The 23,011-nt window shown below is 33.4% G+C and overlaps 1 protein-coding gene across 1 annotated transcript; it reads left to right on the top strand.

The window, feature by feature from the left end:
* The first annotated feature begins 11,076 nt into the window (after positions 1–11,076).
* Positions 11,077–12,111, top strand: LOC126839336 (golgin subfamily A member 6-like protein 22). The gene is made up of 2 exons (XM_050574613.1): positions 11,077–11,178; positions 11,260–12,111. Exons 1-2 carry the CDS (start codon positions 11,110–11,112, stop codon positions 12,109–12,111), a joined length of 921 nt encoding a protein of 306 aa, XP_050430570.1. The 5' UTR covers positions 11,077–11,109.
* The last annotated feature ends 10,900 nt before the right edge of the window (positions 12,112–23,011 follow it).

The raw sequence follows: 23,011 nt of genomic DNA on the forward strand, positions 1-23,011 counted from the left end.
GGACAAAAAATCGACAAAACGTCGCCGGATAAAAAATCGACAAAACGCCGCCGGACAAAACGCCACCCCTAAAAAAACCGCCTCTCAGTAGTGCCAACACTAACAATACTTGTATACAATATACGATTATTAATGGTGTTAGTTGTGCTGCCAGCATGACATATTATTAAGGAGTAATTATTAGCTAACGACTCAAACGAGGCTGTTTTTAAAAAATATTTCCAGATGGCATTTTGAAAGAGACAAAAAGTCCGAACGTATATTTTTCACCACCAAAAAAACGATATTTTATTATCTCTAGAAAACTGTTTACCTATTATTGAACTGTTATCTTTGTTTATTTTATAAATGCGTGTAGGTATCACCTATAATCTATATATTTTTTAGTACGTATTGCTAAGTGTATAGGTACAAAATGGAAGTTAATGTTTTAAAGTTGCCGCGCCGGATGAATTACCTGCCAAATATACCTTCTTAGGTACGAAAGTATACACAGCCCTGTTTTACTTCGTATATTTGTTATTCTTTATTAGTATTAAGTAAAATTATATTATTATTTATTAAAAAATGGTCTTAACAATGGCGGTTCTAAAAAAAAATATGAAATAACATTTAACCACTTTTTGTATCCATTGCATTTTTTTTTATAAATATATTCATTTAAAAGTATTCCCATTTTTGCGTATATATTAGTTTTAAAATTTTAACATAAGAACATTGAGAAAATTAAAAAGTAAGGGGAAAAAAAATGACTAATTAGTTCTTGTGCGTGTACATTTTGTTTTTGTTAAGTCAGTCGGCCGAATGGACTTGGGAACAATGACTTCGCTACACCCTTGGCCAGAAATTAAGTTAATTTGTTGTGTGTGAATTTTATTTTGTATTTTGTTTAGTTAACTGTTTGTTGCACCGGTGAGGCAATTCTAGTTTTAGTACTAATGATAACCGAAAAAGGAACTTTTTTAAATTATTTAAGTTTTCAAATTATCAACATTATACATACATTACACATTTGACACTACAGTAACTCTTTGGTATTACTAGGCAACCCCATTCATCCCTTTTGAGCTACTATATACACAAAAATTTAAGTAGGTATGTATGTTGTACATAGTATACAGAACGTGCAAAGAAGTACCCAAAAATGATTGGTGTTTGTTTGAATAAAAGTTTAATATTGTTATTAGGTAGCGCAGCATTTTTATTTTATTTAATAGATAAATCAACAAATTATTTTTGAAATAATAATATGTAGAGTTTAGAAATTAAGCCCTCGAAAATATTTGTTTGTAGTGATGAGTTTTTAATATTCAGTTGTCACTGGGTGTTAGGTACATTCTGTATAACTTATCTTCTTATAAACAAAACAAAAATTTAAAGCCACCGCTGACTGAGGCGTCCAATCGAATGGACAACAGAAGGGTTATGGGGTGGCGAAGGAAGGTGTTTGTTTTGACTAGAAACCTAATAAATCTCCAAAAATAGTCTGTAACCGTTGCGAATTTAATACATACAGAAATAATGGGATATTGACGATTTATAATATTATTGAAAATAATTTTCGTTTAAGTATTTCAATGTACACCGATAATTTTCTTTAAAAAAAACTCTATTATTAACATTTAAAGCGACGGAATTCCGTCTTTTTACATAAAATCTTGTAAGCAATATGTCTGTCATTCTTTGATTATTCTGAGGATGTCTCCGGCGGGTATAGGTTGTCCAAGAAAAAATCCGAATTTCAGTTATTTGGACATAATAATGTCCGTAACCAATGGTTGTCCAAAGTACATCCCATTCTATGCCTACGTATTTTATTTGTGGTTTACTACTATATATCCATATCATGACAATATGACACCAAATACCAGTGCCCCCACAAGCGAAGGTATCAGAGAGGTCTGGGGCCCTTATGTACAGGCCGTATTGGCGCATAGGCACTGTGCCTAGGGCCTATGAAAATGTGTGGCTACTATTTTTTAGTAATCCTTTATGTTTTTTTAAATTATTATTATAAGTTAATGTACAATATGTATACGTTAGCACAACACGTAAAATATTATGTATATAAGAATTTACAGACAAAAACAATTTATTACTCGTATTACCGCCAAAATATATTTCAAAAATGATTTTTAATTTGTTAAAATTCCATAATATCAAAAGAAAAACAAGTAATTCAAAGAATTACATTTTTTTTAAAAACATAGTGTACAAGATTATCAAAGATTATTTTGGGAAGTTGACGCTCTTGCTTCTGGACCCACTTCTAGAACCTCTGCTCTAATGGAGGATTTTACACAGCAAAATTGGCCGTTTTCGGTGTGTCACTGTGATATATCAACTCACAAATTTGGAATACATTATATCCAATGTGTTATTTCATCTACAACTAAAGCTGTCTAATAATTGTAGGTAGGGATATAATATCTCAGTTTAGGACATATGATATAGCTTCATTATATAAACACTATTATTATTGAAATTCATATTTTTATTTATTCCATTTTTATTAAGCATGACCTACATGATAATAATGACCCAGATACAGGGGCGACATTTCAGTTTTTCTTAGGGTGGGGCAACATTTTTACAAATATAAATATTTTTTCCAAAACACTTAGATTCAAAACAGTAATAATACAAGTATTATAAATCTTCATACCTATTATACTTGGTAGTCAGTTCAGACGGTTTATTATAGGGTAAGTTAATGTAGGTAGTTGCATAAAAAACAGATAATTTACGGCCTTATGTATCGAAAATTTGACCAGCCCATAAAAATTGACGCCACTGCCCAGATAGATTGATATATTTTTATTGATATTGATAAAACTATAACGATGTATCTAAATATCGATAAGTATAAAATATAATGTTATTAACATTATATTGCAACTGGATGATTGTATCGATATTAAATAATCAATAAACTCGAACTGTACGTACGCCCATTCCTAGTGCAGCCTGCATGAGATGATATCGATTCTTAATAAAAATATCGATATTTAAATATAGTTGATCATCTTGTTGTTGCGCTACCTTATAAGTATCCAAAAATATACATTGCCCAGTTAAGGGTTAAAAACGATTCATTGATTCGAACAAGACGGAAGACTCAAAATTAGTTGATCACCTATTTTTGATTCAGTTGACCGTCGAGTCAACGCCGGAGATCGTACAATATTACTCATGTTACTTTGGTACTAACGGTTATTAACTTAATGAAATGTAATGAGGTAACATATTTTAGACGTATATCAATGATAATTATTAATTTTCATAATTTTCTCAAACCAAATTATAATATGTATCATGAAAAATTAATTTACATTATATTTCAGTATTATTTAGTCCTACAACTTTACAGGTTGAATTCTAAAATATTGCAATTATATAAAAAAAAATTGTATTTAATCATCAGTACAACTTTGTAAATCAGTAGAGTAACAACTCGAGGTTTAATATTTCTCTACTCCAGTTTTGGCATATTTTTTTTTTTTATTACAACTGTAATAGACTACTACAGCTTTTGGGGCGTACAATCGTTAGGTTAGGTTAGGTTAGGAAGTTAGCTTATAAGCATTTATGGATTGTAAAAAAAGGGGGAAATGTAAATAGGCACTGTATCATTGCATTTGTTTATTAAAAGATGATAACATTATTTTCAGCTAATTCATAAAATAACAATGTTACTAACAAGAAGAAGAAGAGACTTACCTTATATTCAGAAGACTGTTCCAAACTTTCTACAGAAGCTTCAGCGTAATGTGTGTTTGGTAAGGTTGCCTTAGCGTTTTGGTTATCATCCTAGGTTAACATAAATAATAACACATGTATAATTAGTTGAAAAAATATAATAAAATTGTAAGCTCAATAAGTCGCGAAGCGACCGAACAAACCTTTTAGAAAACACGACAAGATATGTACTATATACAATATTATAACACTGTGTAATAGTAAGTCTAGAGGCAGGAAGTGAGTTCTTGTAGTAAATATACACACATACACGCCCCGATTAAGAGAATAATTTATAAATATTTAAAATAGCCATTCACCGCCACTTCCCCCTTGTTTTTCTTCTATTACAAATCTATTCCAAGAATTTTCCAAAATCATTGTGGGCAGAGGCAGTTAACTTAGCAATGTTTGTGTTAAAACGCACAGGTGATTCGGGTCAAGTAAGCAAATCTCCTTATGAATTATGGTTCGAAAAATCATGCAAAATAGACAAGTACATAGAAGGTAAAATATACAAATCCTATACCTATACCTAGTTTGCTAACTATCAAATAACAAAACAAAGTAGCTCCTATTGTACCGTTATTCCACTTCTAGTCCTATATTACTTCACGGTAATTATATTGATCAGTGTACCAGAAAAGTTTAGGATGTAAAAAAAATATATATAGAAATAATTTAAGTAAAATTGTATGTTGTAATTATTATGATTACTTTCTGGACGTGGTTTACGGCCGTTTACCTTGGCTGACTAAGTATAAAGAAGAAAATTAACTATCAATATTAATGTTCTTATATTCTAAGAACATCCCTGTTCGCATACATAAGTTTATGAGGAAAATATACAAGTAATCGACTCCTATCAGTATAATGTGTTATTTAATTAGAAATATTGAAGTCGTAAGTATAGGTAGTACCTATAATAAAATACGTTTAGAGTTTTTTGTTACTTCTGCTAATAAAATAAAATGTAATAAACTCTTCATATTTACTTTTTGGAATTCCTATTTAAAATTAAACATAATATTTGTACTATTGTTTTATTATACCAAATAGTAGATACATTTTTTGTAATTAGATCCGAAAAATAAATCTTTAATAATATGGTCTTATCTATAATTATCTCACTTATCTCTTATCGGCGATTGTAAACTGCGCCCAAGGCACAGGTAAACACAAAATCATACAATATGTAAACTGCGACCGAGTTTTTATCAAGTGTAAAAAGGTTACATGTTAACTGCGCCCGAGTTCTTATCGAGTGAAGTTAAGGTTCATTTATACTATTTAATTTAATGTAGGTATGTTTCTATTAAAATTGCTTTTAATTTTTCTAAAAACATAAAAATATTTGGATGAGTTGTTTAAAAACTAGAACTAAAATGGGTATGGAATGACTCGCATGCATTGATGGTTAAAAATGGCTCTTCTGATGCTTGAGCCATATTTCAGGTGGATACTGACTTCTTCACACTATAATAATCTACTAAATAATTCGCAAACGTGTCACTCTTTCGTCGTCGGGCTTAGATATCATTAAAAAATTTATAAAATACTCAGATACACTGTTATGAACCCCTGAAATATTTAGTATTAATTAGAGTAGTATATAAGTTATATTAATATTTCGCAATTGGAGCAACAGGTATCATGCGTAGACGCGGTCGGCCTAAAAGAATGTGTCTATTATTTTAAAACCGGGGCAAATCTATAGTATCTAATTACAGACCAAAAGCAAAAATCGTTCCAATTCCTAAGCTTTTAGAAAAACTCATAATGTCCACTTTCGCACAGACATTTAAAAATACCTTAGACTCCAATCGACATGGTTTTTTATCTGGCAGGTCGACTGACACTAATTAGATTTGTTTTCTATCTAACTTAATAAAATCTACGGAAATTGGCCTTCAAGTAGACGTTATATATATATATACTGATTTTAGTAAGGTGTTCGACTCTGTTAACCATTCAATCCTTATTTCTAAACTTAAATCCATAGGCATCTCTGATCCTCTTCGATCCTGGTTTAGCTCTTACCTGTCAAACAGATGTCAACAAGTTAAAGTAAACGACCATCTATCCTCACGTTTTCCTACTACCTCTGGAGTTCCCCAAGGCGGTCACATTTCTCCTCTCCTATTCCTTATTTTTATTATGGACATTGTTATACACAGTTAGATTAATATAAATAATAATATTCGCTGATGTTTGTTATGAAACCCAAATTACACGAATGACAAGTTGTGCCGGTGTAGCACTGGCGTATGGTAGACAATTGCACCATATGTTGCATGGAGTTTGTTTGGTCAACACTAGGCGTGTCTGAATAATTAAAAGCAGGAGACAACTCATTTTCTTTTTGGCCGTGTGGTCATATCTTATCATTGTGCCTTAGTCAGAACCATCATTTAAAACTACTTTATGAGTATTATGACTAATATTATCAGTAATTGTACCCTTCTGCCAATTTTCACCTGTTTTTCTGTAATCTTTAACTAACACACCATCCTCCTTATCTAAATTTAAGTCTCTTTTACCCCCGTTTTTTATTTGTGTTACTTGATTATTAATAACTACTTCGTTGGTGTTTGGTATTAATAAATCAAATAGTGTTTGTGTCGAATGACCCAACATGAGTTGAGCGGGAGATTCGTGTGTTGTCGGGTGAGAAGGGACTCCTGTTAAATGCCTAATATCTAGTTTTTTACAGGCGTGAAAAGGCGTGCATTCGGGCTTTATTTCAACGTCGGACTTGTTTCATGCTATAAAGAAGATGGCCGTCATATGTCTGATGTAATTTTTAAAAAATGAAATGGCACTCATTTACATATCATAAAATATTAATAAAATGTTTGTACATCTAAAATATACTGAGTTATGTCTATCTATTTTTGACCCTATTCGTTGGCAGCGGGGGCACGCTGCACCTTAACTATCGATTCATTGTTTTTCACAAACGCGTCGTACGCAAACACACGGTGAACGACACTCCACTGCGCTATAGTGATAACTAAATGACATCTGACGGATCGAATGAGCTTATCTAGACCTGCCTACTCCCATTCAATGTTGAGAAAAACCCATCTATTTTTGTCCCTATTTCCGTGGCCCACCCTGTATTATATTGTATTAAACTTATATATATATACATTATAATAATAATGTACGATTGTGTTAAATGAAAGCGACATCCATGTATGTTTATCCGAGGCCAAATAGCGAGCGAGTGCTAAAACACTCGGATATCTGCCGTCCTCATTATCAATGCTAATTCCACATGCTGACAAGAAACCTCGTCATGGCAATTTATGCAATTTGGTAAAAGTGGTAGAAACCCTAAAATGTTAATATTCCCGTGATTGTATTGATTCGGACGCTGTTTGCATTTCATACCGATGACGAGAAGCTGGACGCAGCTTACATGTAGGTACTAACCTTTTTCCACTTGATAAAAACTCGGGCGCAGTTTACACATACGTTTTTTAAACCAAATTATAAACGAGGCGCGGTTTACGTATGCCCAAAAACTCAATAGATAATCGTTTTCTTGCACCCGGCCTTAAAGGTGCGCGTCCACAAGTCCGCATCGGACGGATTTTAGTGTGCTATAGCCAATACTGGAAAAATTGCACATCCGATTGATACGACCCGTCCGATGCGGACATATGGACGCTTACCTTAACACGTAAAGATTGTCAGCTGGCCCTGGACAAGCGGAGTTGTGTGTGCGACCGTTTCCCTAAGTATGACAATGAAATATTTTTGAAATTCATACGTACGGATTGTAACCACCGAGAGCAGCAATAGTCAACCAGGTAGGCACAACCGAACCCCGCCACAAATCCGCCGGCCGCATACAATTTAAGTGACATCATGTTTCACAAAATCGAGTATGTTGCTGAGACGTGATGACGAATAACGAAAAACTGAATACTGTTATAAGAATAACGAAAAACTGAATACTGTTATAAGAATAACGTAAAACTGAATTCTGTTATATAATAATAAATAACAACCAATAATACCTAACAATGATTTAAAAAGCCATTATTATTATTTATTCTATTCGGATAGCTTTTAATCAGCTGTCAAAATTCCGAGCTTTTTAAAAACCCAAAAATGTTTTTTTTAATACATTTCATAACCAATACTTTTTAATGTCTATACAAATGACCAGACCATTATGGGAACTACTCGTCGTTTCCTGAATGCCGACGATTTAGCGACAACTGCGCAGGGGAAAACTTTCAGTGAAGTGGAACACACACTCGCACATGCGCTGGAGAAATTGGACAGATTGTATACACAGAACTCACTAAAACCCAACCGAGCAAATAAGCAAATAAGTGTATTCCAGCACAACCAAAATAGGTTATTTTTTGTTCGCGGCTTTTGGCGATTTAAATAAAAATTGTAACATTTGAATTTAAAAAACTAGTAAACGAGTAAAACAACATTTTTTTTTACTATGTAATAGTCATAATATGTCAGTAATATGTCATAAGTGTAATTAATCATTAACGTGTATTAATAGTCCTACAACTTTACAGGTTGAATTCTAAAATAGTGCAATTATACAAAACAAATGTGTGATTCAATCATCTGTACGAGAAGTATAATAAATGATGTAAAACATAAAAATAAATAACATTTATATTCGCAATTTGAAGAAAATCCAAATTTGCCTTTTTCCAAAGACAAAAATCCTATTTATTCGAGTCGTGTTCGGAATAGTAAAAGCAGCTAAAGTGTCTACATCCAGCCGTGTACCGGATAATAAATCCTTTTGGGGTTCTCTAATGGGATTTGTCGGGCAGCACGGGTTAGGAATTTTTTACAACAGTAATTAGGGTCGACGACGTGCCTGCTAAATCAATATTCGAAAATGTTTTCATATTATATAGTCATAATTCATATATCTATTTGAATAGGTATCGTTTGGTATGAACGACCAAAGCAAATTAGACAACGAATCAATACTGGACAATACTGCATTCCAACCCATATAACGGACATTTTTCAGTTCAGTTTTTTTTAAAAATATTATACCTAAAATATTGTCATTTTGTACGTGGAAGCAAATGAGCTGGAGAGAGAGAGAGAGAGAGAAGGAGGGATAAACAGGTATATTGATAGCATCGTAAAAAAAAGAAACGATCCGGAAAATATTAAACCGGAATGGGGCGAGACCATAAAATAAAGGTCTACAAAAGTTAGATAAGGGCAGATCATGACCGAGTCGTGCATTCGGAATACATTATATTGTTTGTTTAATCTCTCGAATATAGAGTGCACTCTTATCTTGTCAGTGTTTTAAATATATTATATTTTGTTAGTTTGTCCTATCTCATAATATTCTAGTTTAAAGCCACCTTGACCGAATTCTCTGACCTAAAGACGGCGTACCCGCGACATTTATGCATTTACTTGAAAATAAATAAGAAAAAGTTCAATTTTGTCAAATTATTTTTGTTATATTACTTGTCCACCCTCTGATTGGGGTTCGTTTTATTAGTTACCACGTTCAATCGTTCTGACTGCATTTTTTTTTTTTTTACATGGACATGTCTTATGGCAGGGGTCGTTCACAGTGCTGACGTCATTAAGTATATATATATATATATATTAATATATATATATATTTCTTCTGTCCGTGTGTAAGTATGCAAACTCCTCTCGATTAATGACTTCAATATTTTTTTAAAATTTGTTTATGTCAACTTTTTTTGAGTGAAGTTAAACGGTTCCACGTTAAATACCCAAACAATTACCCATTAAAGTAAGTATGTCTTAGTGGCGTAACGGTTAACACTTTGAACTAATAATCAAGAGGTTTCGGGTTCGAATCGAGTCAGACAAAACTACCTATTTTGTATTTTTTTAATTTTTTAATTTATATTTCAACGGTTAGAAACATTTGAAGCCTCAAAAAAAATCAATTTAACTTGACCTATCGGCTTCTAGACAAAAAAAAAATCTATTATCGTCAGCGGATTTATATTACACAATTTTTTCTTTCTCTTTATAAGAATAACTACAGTGATCCGATCAGCCTAACACACCGGCAAAGATAACAGATATGGACATAGGTTTTAAGTACTCGTGAGCTCGACAAAACAAAAAAAACTCCCCGTCGACCGGCACCCCGTACCGGTAAAAGGGCGTTTAACGACACCAAAGCACTGTGTACTATTATATAAAGCCGTGACAAGACGTGACAGCGTTTCTCGGTGATGTCAAAAAAAAAAAAATGAGTTGGCCGTCGAAACGACTTTGCCCTAAAAAAAAAACGTCACAAAAAACCCGTACCTATCGTCGCTCAAAATCCAAAAAACCTTCAAGTACTTAAGGGCAAAGACTACGACGGTTTTATGTTGTAAGACTTAGTGGTGATAGGGTTTTTCATTTTTTTTTTTTGAGAAAACATGTACGGTAATGGTCGATTGTACCCCATATGTTACGGCCCCACTAACAATAAACGCGATTTTTCGCCATTACCCTTTGTCTTAGGGTCACCAGCCCTTTACATTAAGGTTCTGGCGCGATTCAGACAGGTCGCCGACGTCAAAATGGCATAAAAATCCACTCCTTGACCGAAAACCCGCCAAAACCAAAAAACTTACCCGGCCGCCGGCGGCCGTTGCTATGCAAAATAACAAAGCCTGAAAATTACTAATTTTCAAATGAAAATGGGAGTTTTCCCGGATTTCTCAGCCGCTAGGGCGCATCGAAGGCCGCTCGATCCCTCGTTAGATCCACGAGATCACGGTCTGTCCGACGATGCCAGGCGCGCGAAGAAACAGCGGTTGTTAGCGCCGCGATTTGCCACTAAAACTACTGCGCTTAACCACGACGTACCCTGCTAGTTTCGCGTCTTCCGCCGGTCTCAGGGCCTCGGCCTGATGTTGCTTAATGTTGCCTACAAAATGTTGTCTTACTGGCCCCACTCGACGGTGTCGAGCCACGGACAAAGGAAAGATCTCAGGGGACGACAAATGCATGTATATGCTAGTCGAAGGGTTTGATATAATATGTGCTACAGCTTGTGTCTACGGTATGTGTCTATTTTTCCAATCGTAAATCCATCGGTTCAGCACTAATTACTCGGTCGACAGCAATATGCACCTGTGTAGGTAATAACAGCTGTTGTTAGGCTTTTAGTTATTAGGCTTTTGTGCTGGCCGATTTCAGTATTAATATTACTTGTTAGCGACCTCGAGTAAACAACTAATGTTTCACCAGACGTCGAACAGACACGCAACGCGAAAGTATTTTTTGTTGTTACGAGTCAATCCAAGTCATTTCAAGTCATTCCAAGTCATTCCAAGTCATTCCAAGTCATTCCAAGTTTACCGAAGTCTTTAAAGGATGTATGAATACATTGCGGCGGCATTAGCGGGCGGCGTCGTGACCGGCGCTGGTTTTCTCTATTACAATGTAAGTATCGACAGTCCAGTAAACCTACCCTAATGCCTCGGTGCTTCCTTAAATAATAATAATAATTATAACTATAAACAGAGGAAATGCGCCGCAAAGTACGCCGCGGAGTATGAGAGATTGCGTCGTGAGCACGCAAGAGAAATCGACAACTTAAACAACGAATGGGCGCGAGTGCTTTCAAATAGCAATGACGCAATGAGAAAGCTGCATGAAGAAAAAGATAAGCTACAGTCAAGTTACAATGATGTAGTAAACAAAATGCGAATGCTGCAGCATGAAAACGAAAAGCTCGAATCGATACGTCAAAACCTGCAGGCAAAAAAAGAAAATCTAGAATCAAGTTATGACGACGTAGTAAACCAAATTCAAATGCTACTGGCGGAAAAAGAAAAGCTAGAATCGATGTGTCAAAAGCTACAAGCGGAAAAAGAAAAGCTAGAATCGATGTGTCAAAAGCTGCAGGGAGAAAATGATAAGCTAGAATCAAATAACGCAGACATACTAAACCAAATTCAAAAGCTGCGGGGCGAAAAAGAATTGCTAGAATCGATATTTCAAAAGCTGCAGGGAGAAAAAAAAATGTTAGAATCGATATGGCAAAAGCTGCAGGGAGCAAATGAAAAGCTACAATCCAACTACGACGAAATATTAAACAAATTGGAAAAACTGCAGGAAGAAAAAGAGAATCTTGAGTCAAAGTACAACGACATAGTAAACAAATACCAAGTACTGCAGAAAGAAATGAAAAAAAGAGAATCGGCACACTTGGGCGAGATGGAGATAAAGACAGACGAGCTAAACGATTTAAAGTTCAAATTAGGGAAAAAAACGCATCGCTTAAATTGCACCCAAACGGCATTGTACCAGCTCGAAAATGGTCCCCGCCGCCGCCCTAGGAACGTGCAGATGGCCAATAAAGGCGGTAAGTGAAAATACAAATAATAGCAGTTTTTTTTTTTTAGGGACTATAACACACGCCTCGCAATTAATCTAACTACTACCCCTTGATGATTTCAGTGAGCGTTGAGTTATGTAATCATAGACCAACCAATTGACAACCGGTTGTTCGCACTCGGTTGCTCGCACTCGGACGAGCACACTGCTTTTGGGCGTCGACGATGTCAAGCTTTAAGTTATCCATAGTATTAATATGTTTGTGACGATTTTAACGAAATTCTTGATCTGTTTGAAAGGCCAGTTGCTTATGAAATATGACATGGTTCAAACGTCGGCCGCGGCTTCGCACGGTGGCACGGGGATGCGACAGGTGGATTTTCAACGACTCTGCCCCCGCACGGATCCGGCTGAGCTTGAGCACGATGGCTTGGGTCGTGTCGACTTTGAGGGCATCCGGCGATTGCGGCGACATAGACCTGCGCATCTCCGGAAAACGTCTGGCTGGGCCGATTAACGTGACCTCTGCGAGAGATAAACACGTGCCCTCGAGCCGTTCGTGCGGAACGTCCGTCGTGGCGCCGTCATGCTGGAACCAAACGTCGTCCGCGTCCTCGTGGTTGATGAGAAAAAACTGGTTATCAATGGTCTCGACAATAGAGTGCGTAACTGATGATAAACGATTTTTTTTTCAGCCATACGGTCGTAGACTACGTGTGGTTTCGGCGGACGCCACGGCGGAAGTTCCCGGAGTTGCGGGTGTATGCTGCCAGACATCACCGATGACCTCGCAGTCAACCCGGCCCGTGCCACCGCTCGTTCAGCCGGATCTATGCGGCAGACTCGTGGAAATCCGCCCCAGCGGCGGCGGACGTTTCAACGATGACATATTTGAAGAAAAAAAACGGCCACAAGAATTTCGTTAAGATTGTGTTTTTTATTTATTCAATGTACAGCTTATAAAAATGTAAAAATATTCTAAAAATACCAATGTAAAAATGTGTTAAATAAACCATGTATAACTGTATATACTTGTTATTATTGAGAAGTTCTTGCACGGGGCCTACCGTACATTATAATTTATGAGTATTATTGTACAAAAAAAAAAATATGCCTAATTATTACTGCATAGCAATTAATAGGAGGTAAAATGTTAGCTCGACGGTCGAATATGACTATTTATTATTGAAGATTTCAGTTTACATAACATGATAGATAATAAGATTAATTAATATCATAGTTAATGTGTAGGTAGATATTATATATTGTATTAATGTATTAATTATTAGATATAAACATAGGTGCAATTAAGGAGGGGAAGCTTAGAGGGTCGTACTGTTTATGTATTAACACATCTGCTTATAAAAATGTTTAACACAAAAAAACCATAAGGTTTTTGCAGAGTCGATTATTTTATTATTCAATGTTATTTATCAATTTCCATTTTTGTAACTTGTAAACGTTCGTTTTCTGCTTTGAGAAGAATAAATGTTTGGCTTTGGGTCAAAATCCCGGCCTTTCCGGTTAATGTCGACGGCCGTGGAATGGCAATTTTCAATATTTTATCCCTTGTTGGAACTTTGCCCAGTGTCTCTTGAACCCTCATTAAACCGATATAGCAGTTCCCGAGGGAATATCCAGGCTAGTCATCGTTTGTCTACCGACCAATGCAATTAGAAAGTCTGCGAGTCTACGGTTCAAAAATCCTACCTGAAAGGTATTACATTAAGTGAACATTTTAAAAATTTTACCCCTTCCCATTAAAAAAACCAAGAAAAAACACCAAAATAAAAATGTAAAACTGTGCACATTATTCAAATTAAAATCAACAGGTATCCTAAAAATATATTCATTTTTAATAAAATAATTACTCAATGATTAAGCAATACTTAATGATTTTTCCAACGTTTTTGTTTCGTTGAAAATGACAGAAAATGCAACACATCTAACTAACTACATGTATATATTGCGCTGGACAATAATTAGGTACTTTGTAAAACTGATAATCGGCCAGTCAACAATTTGGGTAAGGAATATTGTTAGTATTCCAAAAGGTAGAAGATTATTTTTAAATAATTGAGTTTCAGCAGTTATCCGGCTCAAGAGCACCAACAGCTTAAGTCGTTTTCAAGAAAACGTTTGTCTGTCGTTAAATCGATCACCCTGTATATCATTTTGATACAATTATTGTTTTTTCAATAAGCTTTGGAACATTTTATCAGTATTTTTTTTTTTTTTTTGTATATCAATCATTAAAAATATATATCAAACCCGCTTTTAGACAGAAGCGATTAATTGAAATATATATATATTTTTTTTTTTTAGCACGTGGAAATTTTTTTATGCTGAATTTCCAAAAGTATTGAAATTCAAAATTCAAACAGTCCAACGATAATAAATCAAACGGTTCGACGGTTGTGTTAAACAAAAGTGCGCCCACCTACCAAAAAAAAAAAAAACAGAGCGCTTTGAAGGGTATTTTTTTTTAAATTATAATTTCTATACAATTATCATTACTCGATTGGTATCTAAAAAAAAAAAAAAATCGACCGAGCCCTCAACGATTTTTGCACAAATTATTTAATTTGATTAAAAATAATCCTTTAACTGTATGTAACGGCGGCAGATCATTTTTTTTTTAAATAATCGATGAAATCTTTTGATAATAGTATATTGCCGCCGCGACGGGCTGGCGAGCTTTCCGCGCGCGCCGACCGCCTGCCCCGTCGCGTTGTCCCAGCCGGGCGTCCCGCCACGTGCCACCGCCTATGGGAACGCAAAATGACCGTATATTATTGACAATTATTTGTAAAACGGACACACTGTGATAGCCGTTATTTACCTTAAAAAAAACTAAATTTTTATTTTTGAAAAACAATTTTTTTTTTGAGAGCAAACGATCGTCTAAACGGATAACATCGAATTGAATCCATCCTACTTTTAGTTATTTGAATTGAGTCCAGTTTATTATCTTAATATGTTTGATTTTATTACGTAGATAAGATCGTAAGCGTAGTCTCCTTTGCTATTATAGTAGGGAATTTGGACGGACTATATTGAATTGAGTCCTGAAAAATGGTGTTGGTAAAGTAAAGCTGGTGTCGAAAAATTCAGAAGTTGGGTCTGTCTAAGGAATATAAGTCTAATTCGGAGAAAAGTAGATAACTCAAGTACTTTTTTGGATTGCCATTTTCAAACGAAAATGACATAGTTGAATGTTTCACGGGAGATTTGATGGTGAACCATGTGATGTGATTTGAATTGACAGTTTCACAGATTAAATTTTAGATGATTACATTGACAATGAAGTTGGACAGTTTCCCCTTAAAAATTTGGTGTGATTTGTCAGCAAACACTAATCGGACAACTAACAGTTGTGAAAGTTTTCATGCAAAATTAAATGCATTGTTTCACCCAGGACATCCGAATATTTTTATTCTTGTTGGCACTCTTCTGGGCATACAGTCAGATACCTACATAAAAATACGAAGCAATGCAACAAAACCATGTAAAAAAAACATTGGAAAAAGAACCATTTTTTACGGGAGCAGATTATCAAACATCAACAAAAAAAATTAGCAGATTTGACTATGTGAAATCGGTTTAATTTTAATTTTTACCAGCAACTATTTTTAATTTTGACATTATTTTAATTATTTTTAAAAATTATTAAAATTGAAAAAAATTTTTTTGACCATTTATAAACAGTGTACACAAGCACACACATGTTTTGGGAGACTAATCAGTCAAACTCCATGTGTTGTCTCCTGGATAACGCTAATAGACTGAAGGCTCAACTCAAAAAACCAAAAAATATATACTTTTGGTCAATGTATTTTATTTTATATTTTTTTTTAGTAACTTCAGGGTTGTAAGCCGTCAAAGATCCATGCTATAAGTCTTATGGGGTGTTTATTATCTCATGTTTTTTTTTATAGTGGTTCAATTTGATGAGAACAATTTTCATTTTTGAAATGGCGGGTTTTTAAGGGTTTTTGTCGATTTTTAAATTTATTTTCTCAAAACTTGACGTGCTATGGCAATATTTTAAACACACATTTGGATTGCGAAAAAAAAAATTATCGGACAATGTTGGTGTTTCATCGTTTGCACAAAACTCACCCAAATACACCAACAACGCTTAGTTATTCACAAGTAATATTGTCCTTTATCTTTTCTATTGTAGGCGTTTTAAAATCACTTTGACAGGCAAGGTATAATACTACATCTATTAACCAACTTGTCTGAAAGGGGTTCATTTATCAATATGGTTTTGCCATTGAAAAGATCATCGACGCGATGATCTCGAATATGTAATTAACACTACAAATTGCGCTGTTCAAATGGAATAATTTAGGTGTTATATTTTGCACAGTTCAGAGTGTACCACTTAAGTCATTAAAAAAAAGGGTTAAATATAGTAACCGTGTTTATTTATACACATACCTGCACTACTTGATCGATTTGTAAATCAAAATATGATGCTGTTACTTAGGCTAAGTGTAACTAGGCTAAAGTCTTTATTGAGATTGTCCGTCACTCTGGATCCAGGGATCACTGATACTCATCTTTGCTAACTATTTATTCGTGTAAATAAACAACAAAGACAATAACAGTAAAGTGTAGTATTTTTGTTTTATAAGGTAAGGCAATAAAATTGAGCAATTTAAAAAAAATATACACACAAAAGTTTCATAGAAGTTTTTATATATTCAAAAAATTACTTGTCACCTTTCAGGTGTTGATGGAGGTAAGTTTTTTAATTAAATTTTGCTAATTTTATTCTTTAATCGATATTTCAATGAATAAAGTAATAAATAAACTGGCCAAGTGTCAAGTCATAATACAAATAAAAGAGCAGTGTTGCTGAACTGAGAGGTTATGGACTAAATAAAGTGTTGCTGAACTGAGAGGTTATGGACTAAATAAAATGTTTCTGCTGTATATAATAATCATTTTTATGTCATTGGCAATCTCGTGCACTCATGTAAATTTAAAATTTGTTTTTATTAGGTGATATTATAATCTCCCATAATATTTAGTTTATAATCGCTTTGGTCCAATGCTGTTAAAATAGTTTTTTTTAGAAAATCTAAACCGCTTAAATTTTAAAACATGATGTGTCCTGGCCCAGATGCAACGCCATGTATAATATTTAGACAACAAAATACTTTTTAATATGTACTATTCGAAATTCTCCTATGATTAGAGGTATGGAATTAGTCGATACATTTCATATTGATTTATTTTCACGTTCAACTATTGATAACAGCTTTAATTTAAATAAAACAGTACAACATTTAAATAGTTTGTGTGAAATATCCAAAGACCTACGATTAGATGTATATTTTGTATATATTGATAATTATTGTAATCGAATTATTGTCATTATTCGGATCGTCAAGGCGCCGGTGTCTTAGGAACCACGGTTTGTTACATATTAAGCAACTCCGTTAGTCTTGGTTGTGTTTTCACATATCATAATTTATTCGCATAATATATAAATTGTGTATCCTTTGTTTTTTCATTTTTACCTATAATAAAAATGAGTGACTTCAAGTCCTTCGAGGGACACCTCGCTGAAGCGAAGCCAGCGTTGTCTGGAAAACGTGGAAGGTCGGTTGATGATTAACTCTGAAAATTATTATAAAAATTATTTGGTTTTTCTCATGTTTGCAGATCCGACGACGGTGGACCGGATTATTCGCTTCCACCGCCGTTTAAAATGCACAAACCCGTCGACCCACATGCCTCTTGCACGGCTACCATTGCTGAACTAAGAGAACAATTAGCTAAGATGCAACAAACGTCGAAGCAAAAAGATGCGCAAATTTTTATGAAAGATAAATTGGTAAGTAGAAATTTACACCGGCTCCGGTAGGGCTCGAACGAACGAAGGAGATTCCATCCTGAATTTTTCTTTTCTTTGATAGATTTTCGTTCTGAAAGCAAAACGTTTCGCCGCCGAAACTGAGCTTCGCAAAAAGATGGACTCCGAAAAAAAAGTTCATAACAGAAAAGCGGAAATGTTAACGAATAAAGTCCAAACACTACAAAACGAAGTTGACGCTTTGACCAAAAGCAACCACAAACTGAGTGGAAAGTGCGGCGGCAAGGCGAAATAAATTCCATATGGGTAGCTACCACCAACTTTATATTTGTTTACGGCGTGGTGGTAAACGTAAAATATTTGATAACCATGTATTTATTTTGTAGTGATATTTATATACATTAATATGTAAATATCGTAAAAAGGATTACACTTTGAATATAAATTCATTGTGTAATCCTTTTTCTTGTACACATGTTAACCTTGTATAATATTTTAAGATATAAATAATTTTGTGTTTTTATGTTTTGTATATAATTATTTTCAATCATTTAATTATGTTGTACTTGTGACTGTGTGATGTTGTACTTCAAACTTTGTTAAAATGTAAAATTTATTAATATGTATTAAATGAATTTGTATTGTTATAACCTATCTAATATTGTCATGCTGTGTAAAAAAATAAATTATGTGATTTGAAAATGAAAGTTATTTTTCGGTCGTTATTAGATATCTTAGGAGAATAAGTATAGATCATTTTTTTTTTAAATAATCGATGAAATCTTTTGATAATAGTATATTGCCGCCGCGACGGGCTGGTGAGCTTTCCGCGCGCGCCGCGGCCTGGTCGCGCCGACCGCCTGCCCCGTTCCGTTGTCCCAGCCGGGCGTCCCGTCACGTGCCGCCGCCTATGGGAACGCAAAATTACCGTATATTATTGAAAATTATTTGTAGAACGGACACACTGTGATAGCCGTTATTTACCTTAAAAAAATACTTATTTTAATTTTTGGAAAACAATTTTTTTTTTGAGAAAAAACGATCGTCTAAACGGATAACATCAAATTGAGTCCATCCTACTTTTAGTTATTTGAATTGAGTCCTGTTTATTATCTTAATATGTTTGATTTTATTACGTAGATAAGATCGTAAGCATAGTGTCCTTTGCTATTATTAGTAGGGAATTTGGACGGACTATATTGAATTGAGTCCCGAAAAATGGTGTTGGTAAAATAAAGCTGGTGGCGAAAAATTCAGAAGTTGGGTCTGTCTAAAGAACATAAGTCTAATTCGGAGAAAAGTAGATATCTCAAGTACTTTTTCGGGTTTCCATTTTCAAACGAAAATGACATAGTTGAATGTTTCACGGAAGATTTGATGGTGAACCATGTGATGTGATTTGAATTGACAGTTTCACAGATTACATTTTAGATAATTACATTGACAATGAAGTTGGACAGTTTCCCCTTAAAAATTTGGTGTGATTTGTCAGCAAACACTAATCGGACAACTAACAGTTGTGAAAGTTTTCATGCAAAATTAAATGCATTGTTTCACCCAGGACATCCGAATATTTTTATTCTTGTTGGCACTCTTCTGGGCATACAGTCAGATACCTACATAAAAATACGAAGCAATGCAACAAAACCATGTAAAAAAAACATTGGAAAAAGAACCATTTTTTACGGGAGCAGATTATCAAACATCAACAAAAAAAATTAGCAGATTTGACTATGTGAAATCGGTTTAATTTTAATTTTTACCAGCAACTATTAAATTTTGACACTATTTTAATTATTTTTAAAAATTATTAAAATTGAAAAACATTTTTTTGACCATTTATAAACAGTGTACACAAGCACACACATGTTTTGGGAGACTAATCAGTCAAACTCCATGTGTTGTCTCCTGGATAACGCTAATAGACAGAAGGCTCAACTCAAAAAACCAAAAAATATTTACTTTTGTCAATGTATTTTATTTTATATTTATTTTTTTAGTAACTTCAGGGTTGTAAGCCGTCAAGGATCCATGCTATAAGTTTTATGGGGTGTTTATTATCTCATGTTTTTTTTTTTTTATAGCGGTTTAATTTGATGAGAACAATTTTCATTTTTGAAATAGCGGGTTTTTAGGGGTTTTTGTCGATTTAAAAATTTATTTTCTCAAAAACTTGACGTGCTATGACAATATTTTAAACACACATTTGGATTGCTTGCGAAAAAAAAATCTATCGGACAATGTTGGTGATTCATCGTTTGCACAATACTCACCGAAATATAACAACAACGCCTAGTTGTTCACAAGTAATATTGTCCTTTATCTTTTCTATTGTAGGCGTTTTAAAATCACTTTGACAGGCAAGGTATAATACTACATCTATTAACCAACTTGTCTGAAAGGGGTTCATTTATCAATATGTTTTTGCCATTGAAAAGATCATCGACGAGATGATCTCGAATATGTAATTAACACTACAAATTGCGCCGTTCAAATGGAATAATTTAGGTGTTATATTTTGCATAGTTCAGAGTGTACCACTTAAGTCATTAAAAAAAAGGGTTAAATATAGTAACCGTGTTTATTTATACACATACCTGCACTACTTGATCGATTTGTAAATCAAAATATGATGCTATTACTTAGGCTAAGTGTAACTAGGCTAAAGTCTTTATTGAGATTGTCCGTCACTCTGAATCCAGGGATCACTGATACTCATCTTTGCTACCTATTTATTCGTGTAAATAAACAACAAAGACAATAATAGTAAAGTGTAGTATTTTTGTTTTATAAGGTAAGGCAGTAAAATTGAGCAATTTAAAAAAAATATACACACAAAAGTTTCATAGAAGTTTTTATACAGGGTGATCCAACTAACGTAAGACACTCATTTTCTCTGAAAATATAAATATTTTGAAAACAATTTTTTTCCTAAACTTTTAGGTACATATTTTACTACATTTTTCAATATTTTGAAAATTTTTATCACGAATCCTTATAAGCCAAAATGGGGGATTTTTGTTTTTTTTAATGGCAACATATGTTTTTAATTACATAAGTTAGTAGACAAAAAATTAAAAATTATGTTAGCGTTTGAGTTTTGAATTTTCATTTATTTGTTCATTTGTTATGACTTTATAAAGATTTGAGTTTTTGACTGTATTTCATATTATTTTCAATCGTTACTACAAAGACGAGTAGTTTTATTACATTGCGTACAAATAATTTGACATGTTACCGTACTCTGTACCATAATCAGATATAATAAATAACCTATAATCTAAGTAATCTGTAGATAAGAACCTTTGTCTATTTCAAAATATTTTATAGTGAATTCCTAGTTGTTAGAATGTTATCGCCAATTGGACAATGCGAACATAAATATGAATTTGATGTGCTACCGGTTTTGGACAAACCGAAGAAATATGATTATTATTAAGAGGAAATGTAGTATCTTAACATAGTCATAACTAATGAACAGTTTAATAAAAATAAAAAAAATTAACGCTAACACATTTTTAAATTTTTTGTCTACAAACTTATGTAATTAAAAACATATGTTGCCATTTAAAAAAACCAAAAATCCCCTTTTTTGGCTTATAAGGATTGGCGATAAAATGTTTTAAAATATTAAAAAATGTAGTAAAATATGTACCTAAGGGTTTAGGAAAAAAATTGTTTTCAAAATATTTATATTTTCAGGGAAAATGAGTGTCTTACGTTAGTTGGATCACCCTGTATTATGCTTATTTATATGTTGTATAGTAGTGCCATTTATACTTACAGTACAACTGGTTAGGTACTATTTAATTGTACTCGGTAATCGGTATATGGAATATCTCACATGATTGCATTAGTGATTTGCAAACAAATTAGTAGTAGGTATATTACTATAAAGTGTAGGTATGTAATATTAATTAACATGTTAAATGTTTTATCAAGTGTATAAATAATGTGTCAGTTTATTAAAACTTGTTGATAGTAATGAAAAAATGTATAGGGCCAATACCAAATGATGATTGTATTAAATCAAACGCGATTTTTATTTAAATGATTGCATTTTTTTATCGAGTGTAGTAAAATTTGCCTGGTTTGTGGTAGATTAAGTCAAAATAAGTATTAATAAGTAAACATTTGGAATATAATCGTAATTTGTTTTAGCTCTTATTATAAATTTTCAATTTTATAAATATTTTGTTTTTTAGGGGACTATAGTATCCCTAAAGGGAATTATCTAAGGGGTTAATTCGATCATCCTTTAACGTTTCGGACAACACACGTGACTTAGATGTGATGTTTTCGTCTTAAAACGATTTTAGCGCCACTGCATCTCAACGTATATTCTTTTTTCAATGGAGAATTGGAATATAATAGCCGTCGTTTAATTGTTATTAACCTTTCGGTCCATATTCTTTGTGGTTCTGCAAAGACAACAGATGAAGACTTTATTTATAAGACTTTAATAGTTGTTATTATTCACATAAGACCTGCCGTTTTTTGTATACTTTTAAGTATTTTTTTTCTTAATAAACAAAGTCTGATGGAAGTCGCGAGCACGGATTAATTTAGTTCTTCAGTTTATTTTAATTAAAAATTGTCTATGAAAAATACATTAGATTGTTTTTATATTAGGTATACCTAAATTGGTTCGTTCGTTGTAAAAGTGGTGTGGCTTCAAAAAAGAAAAAAAGTTTAATTTTATTGCATTAGTTTTGGTTTCATTTTCCAAGTCACTATAAATTTGTATAACCATTGATTTGTAATAAACATTAAAAGAGGTACAAGTATTTGATCAGTGTTTTCTATTTTTTTTTTTTTTTTTGCTACACATTAATTTTCAAAAAGCTCTTTCTTTCAAAATTCAATTATAAAATGTCATTTAACCATAATAATAAATATTTAAAAATTAATATGGTCAAATGAGATGGATGATTACTATTTACTCCTTAATAATATGTCATGCTGGCAGCACAACTAGCACCATTAATAATCGTATATTATATACACATATTGTTAGTGTTGGCATTACTGGGAGGCGGTCTTTTTACGGGCAGCGTTTAGTCCGGCGGCGTTTTGTCGATTTTTTATCCGGCGACGTTTTGTCGA

This window comes from Adelges cooleyi, unplaced genomic scaffold (assembly GCF_023614345.1).
Source record: "Adelges cooleyi isolate 19-005CV unplaced genomic scaffold, UGA_ACOO_1.1 ACOO_flye_CR_arks_rails_tigmint_CR_PRNA_30, whole genome shotgun sequence".
In the NCBI taxonomy this organism is placed as follows: domain Eukaryota; kingdom Metazoa; phylum Arthropoda; class Insecta; order Hemiptera; family Adelgidae; genus Adelges; species Adelges cooleyi.

Excerpts from the sequence above, each read along its gene's own strand:
- LOC126839336 (XM_050574613.1), top strand. The coding sequence starts at position 11,110 with ATGTATGAATACATTGCGGCGGCATTAGCGGGCGGCGTCGTGACCGGC. Across the intron at positions 11,179-11,259 it reads CTGGTTTTCTCTATTACAAT|AGGAAATGCGCCGCAAAGTA; the intron begins GTAAGTATCGAC and ends AACTATAAACAG.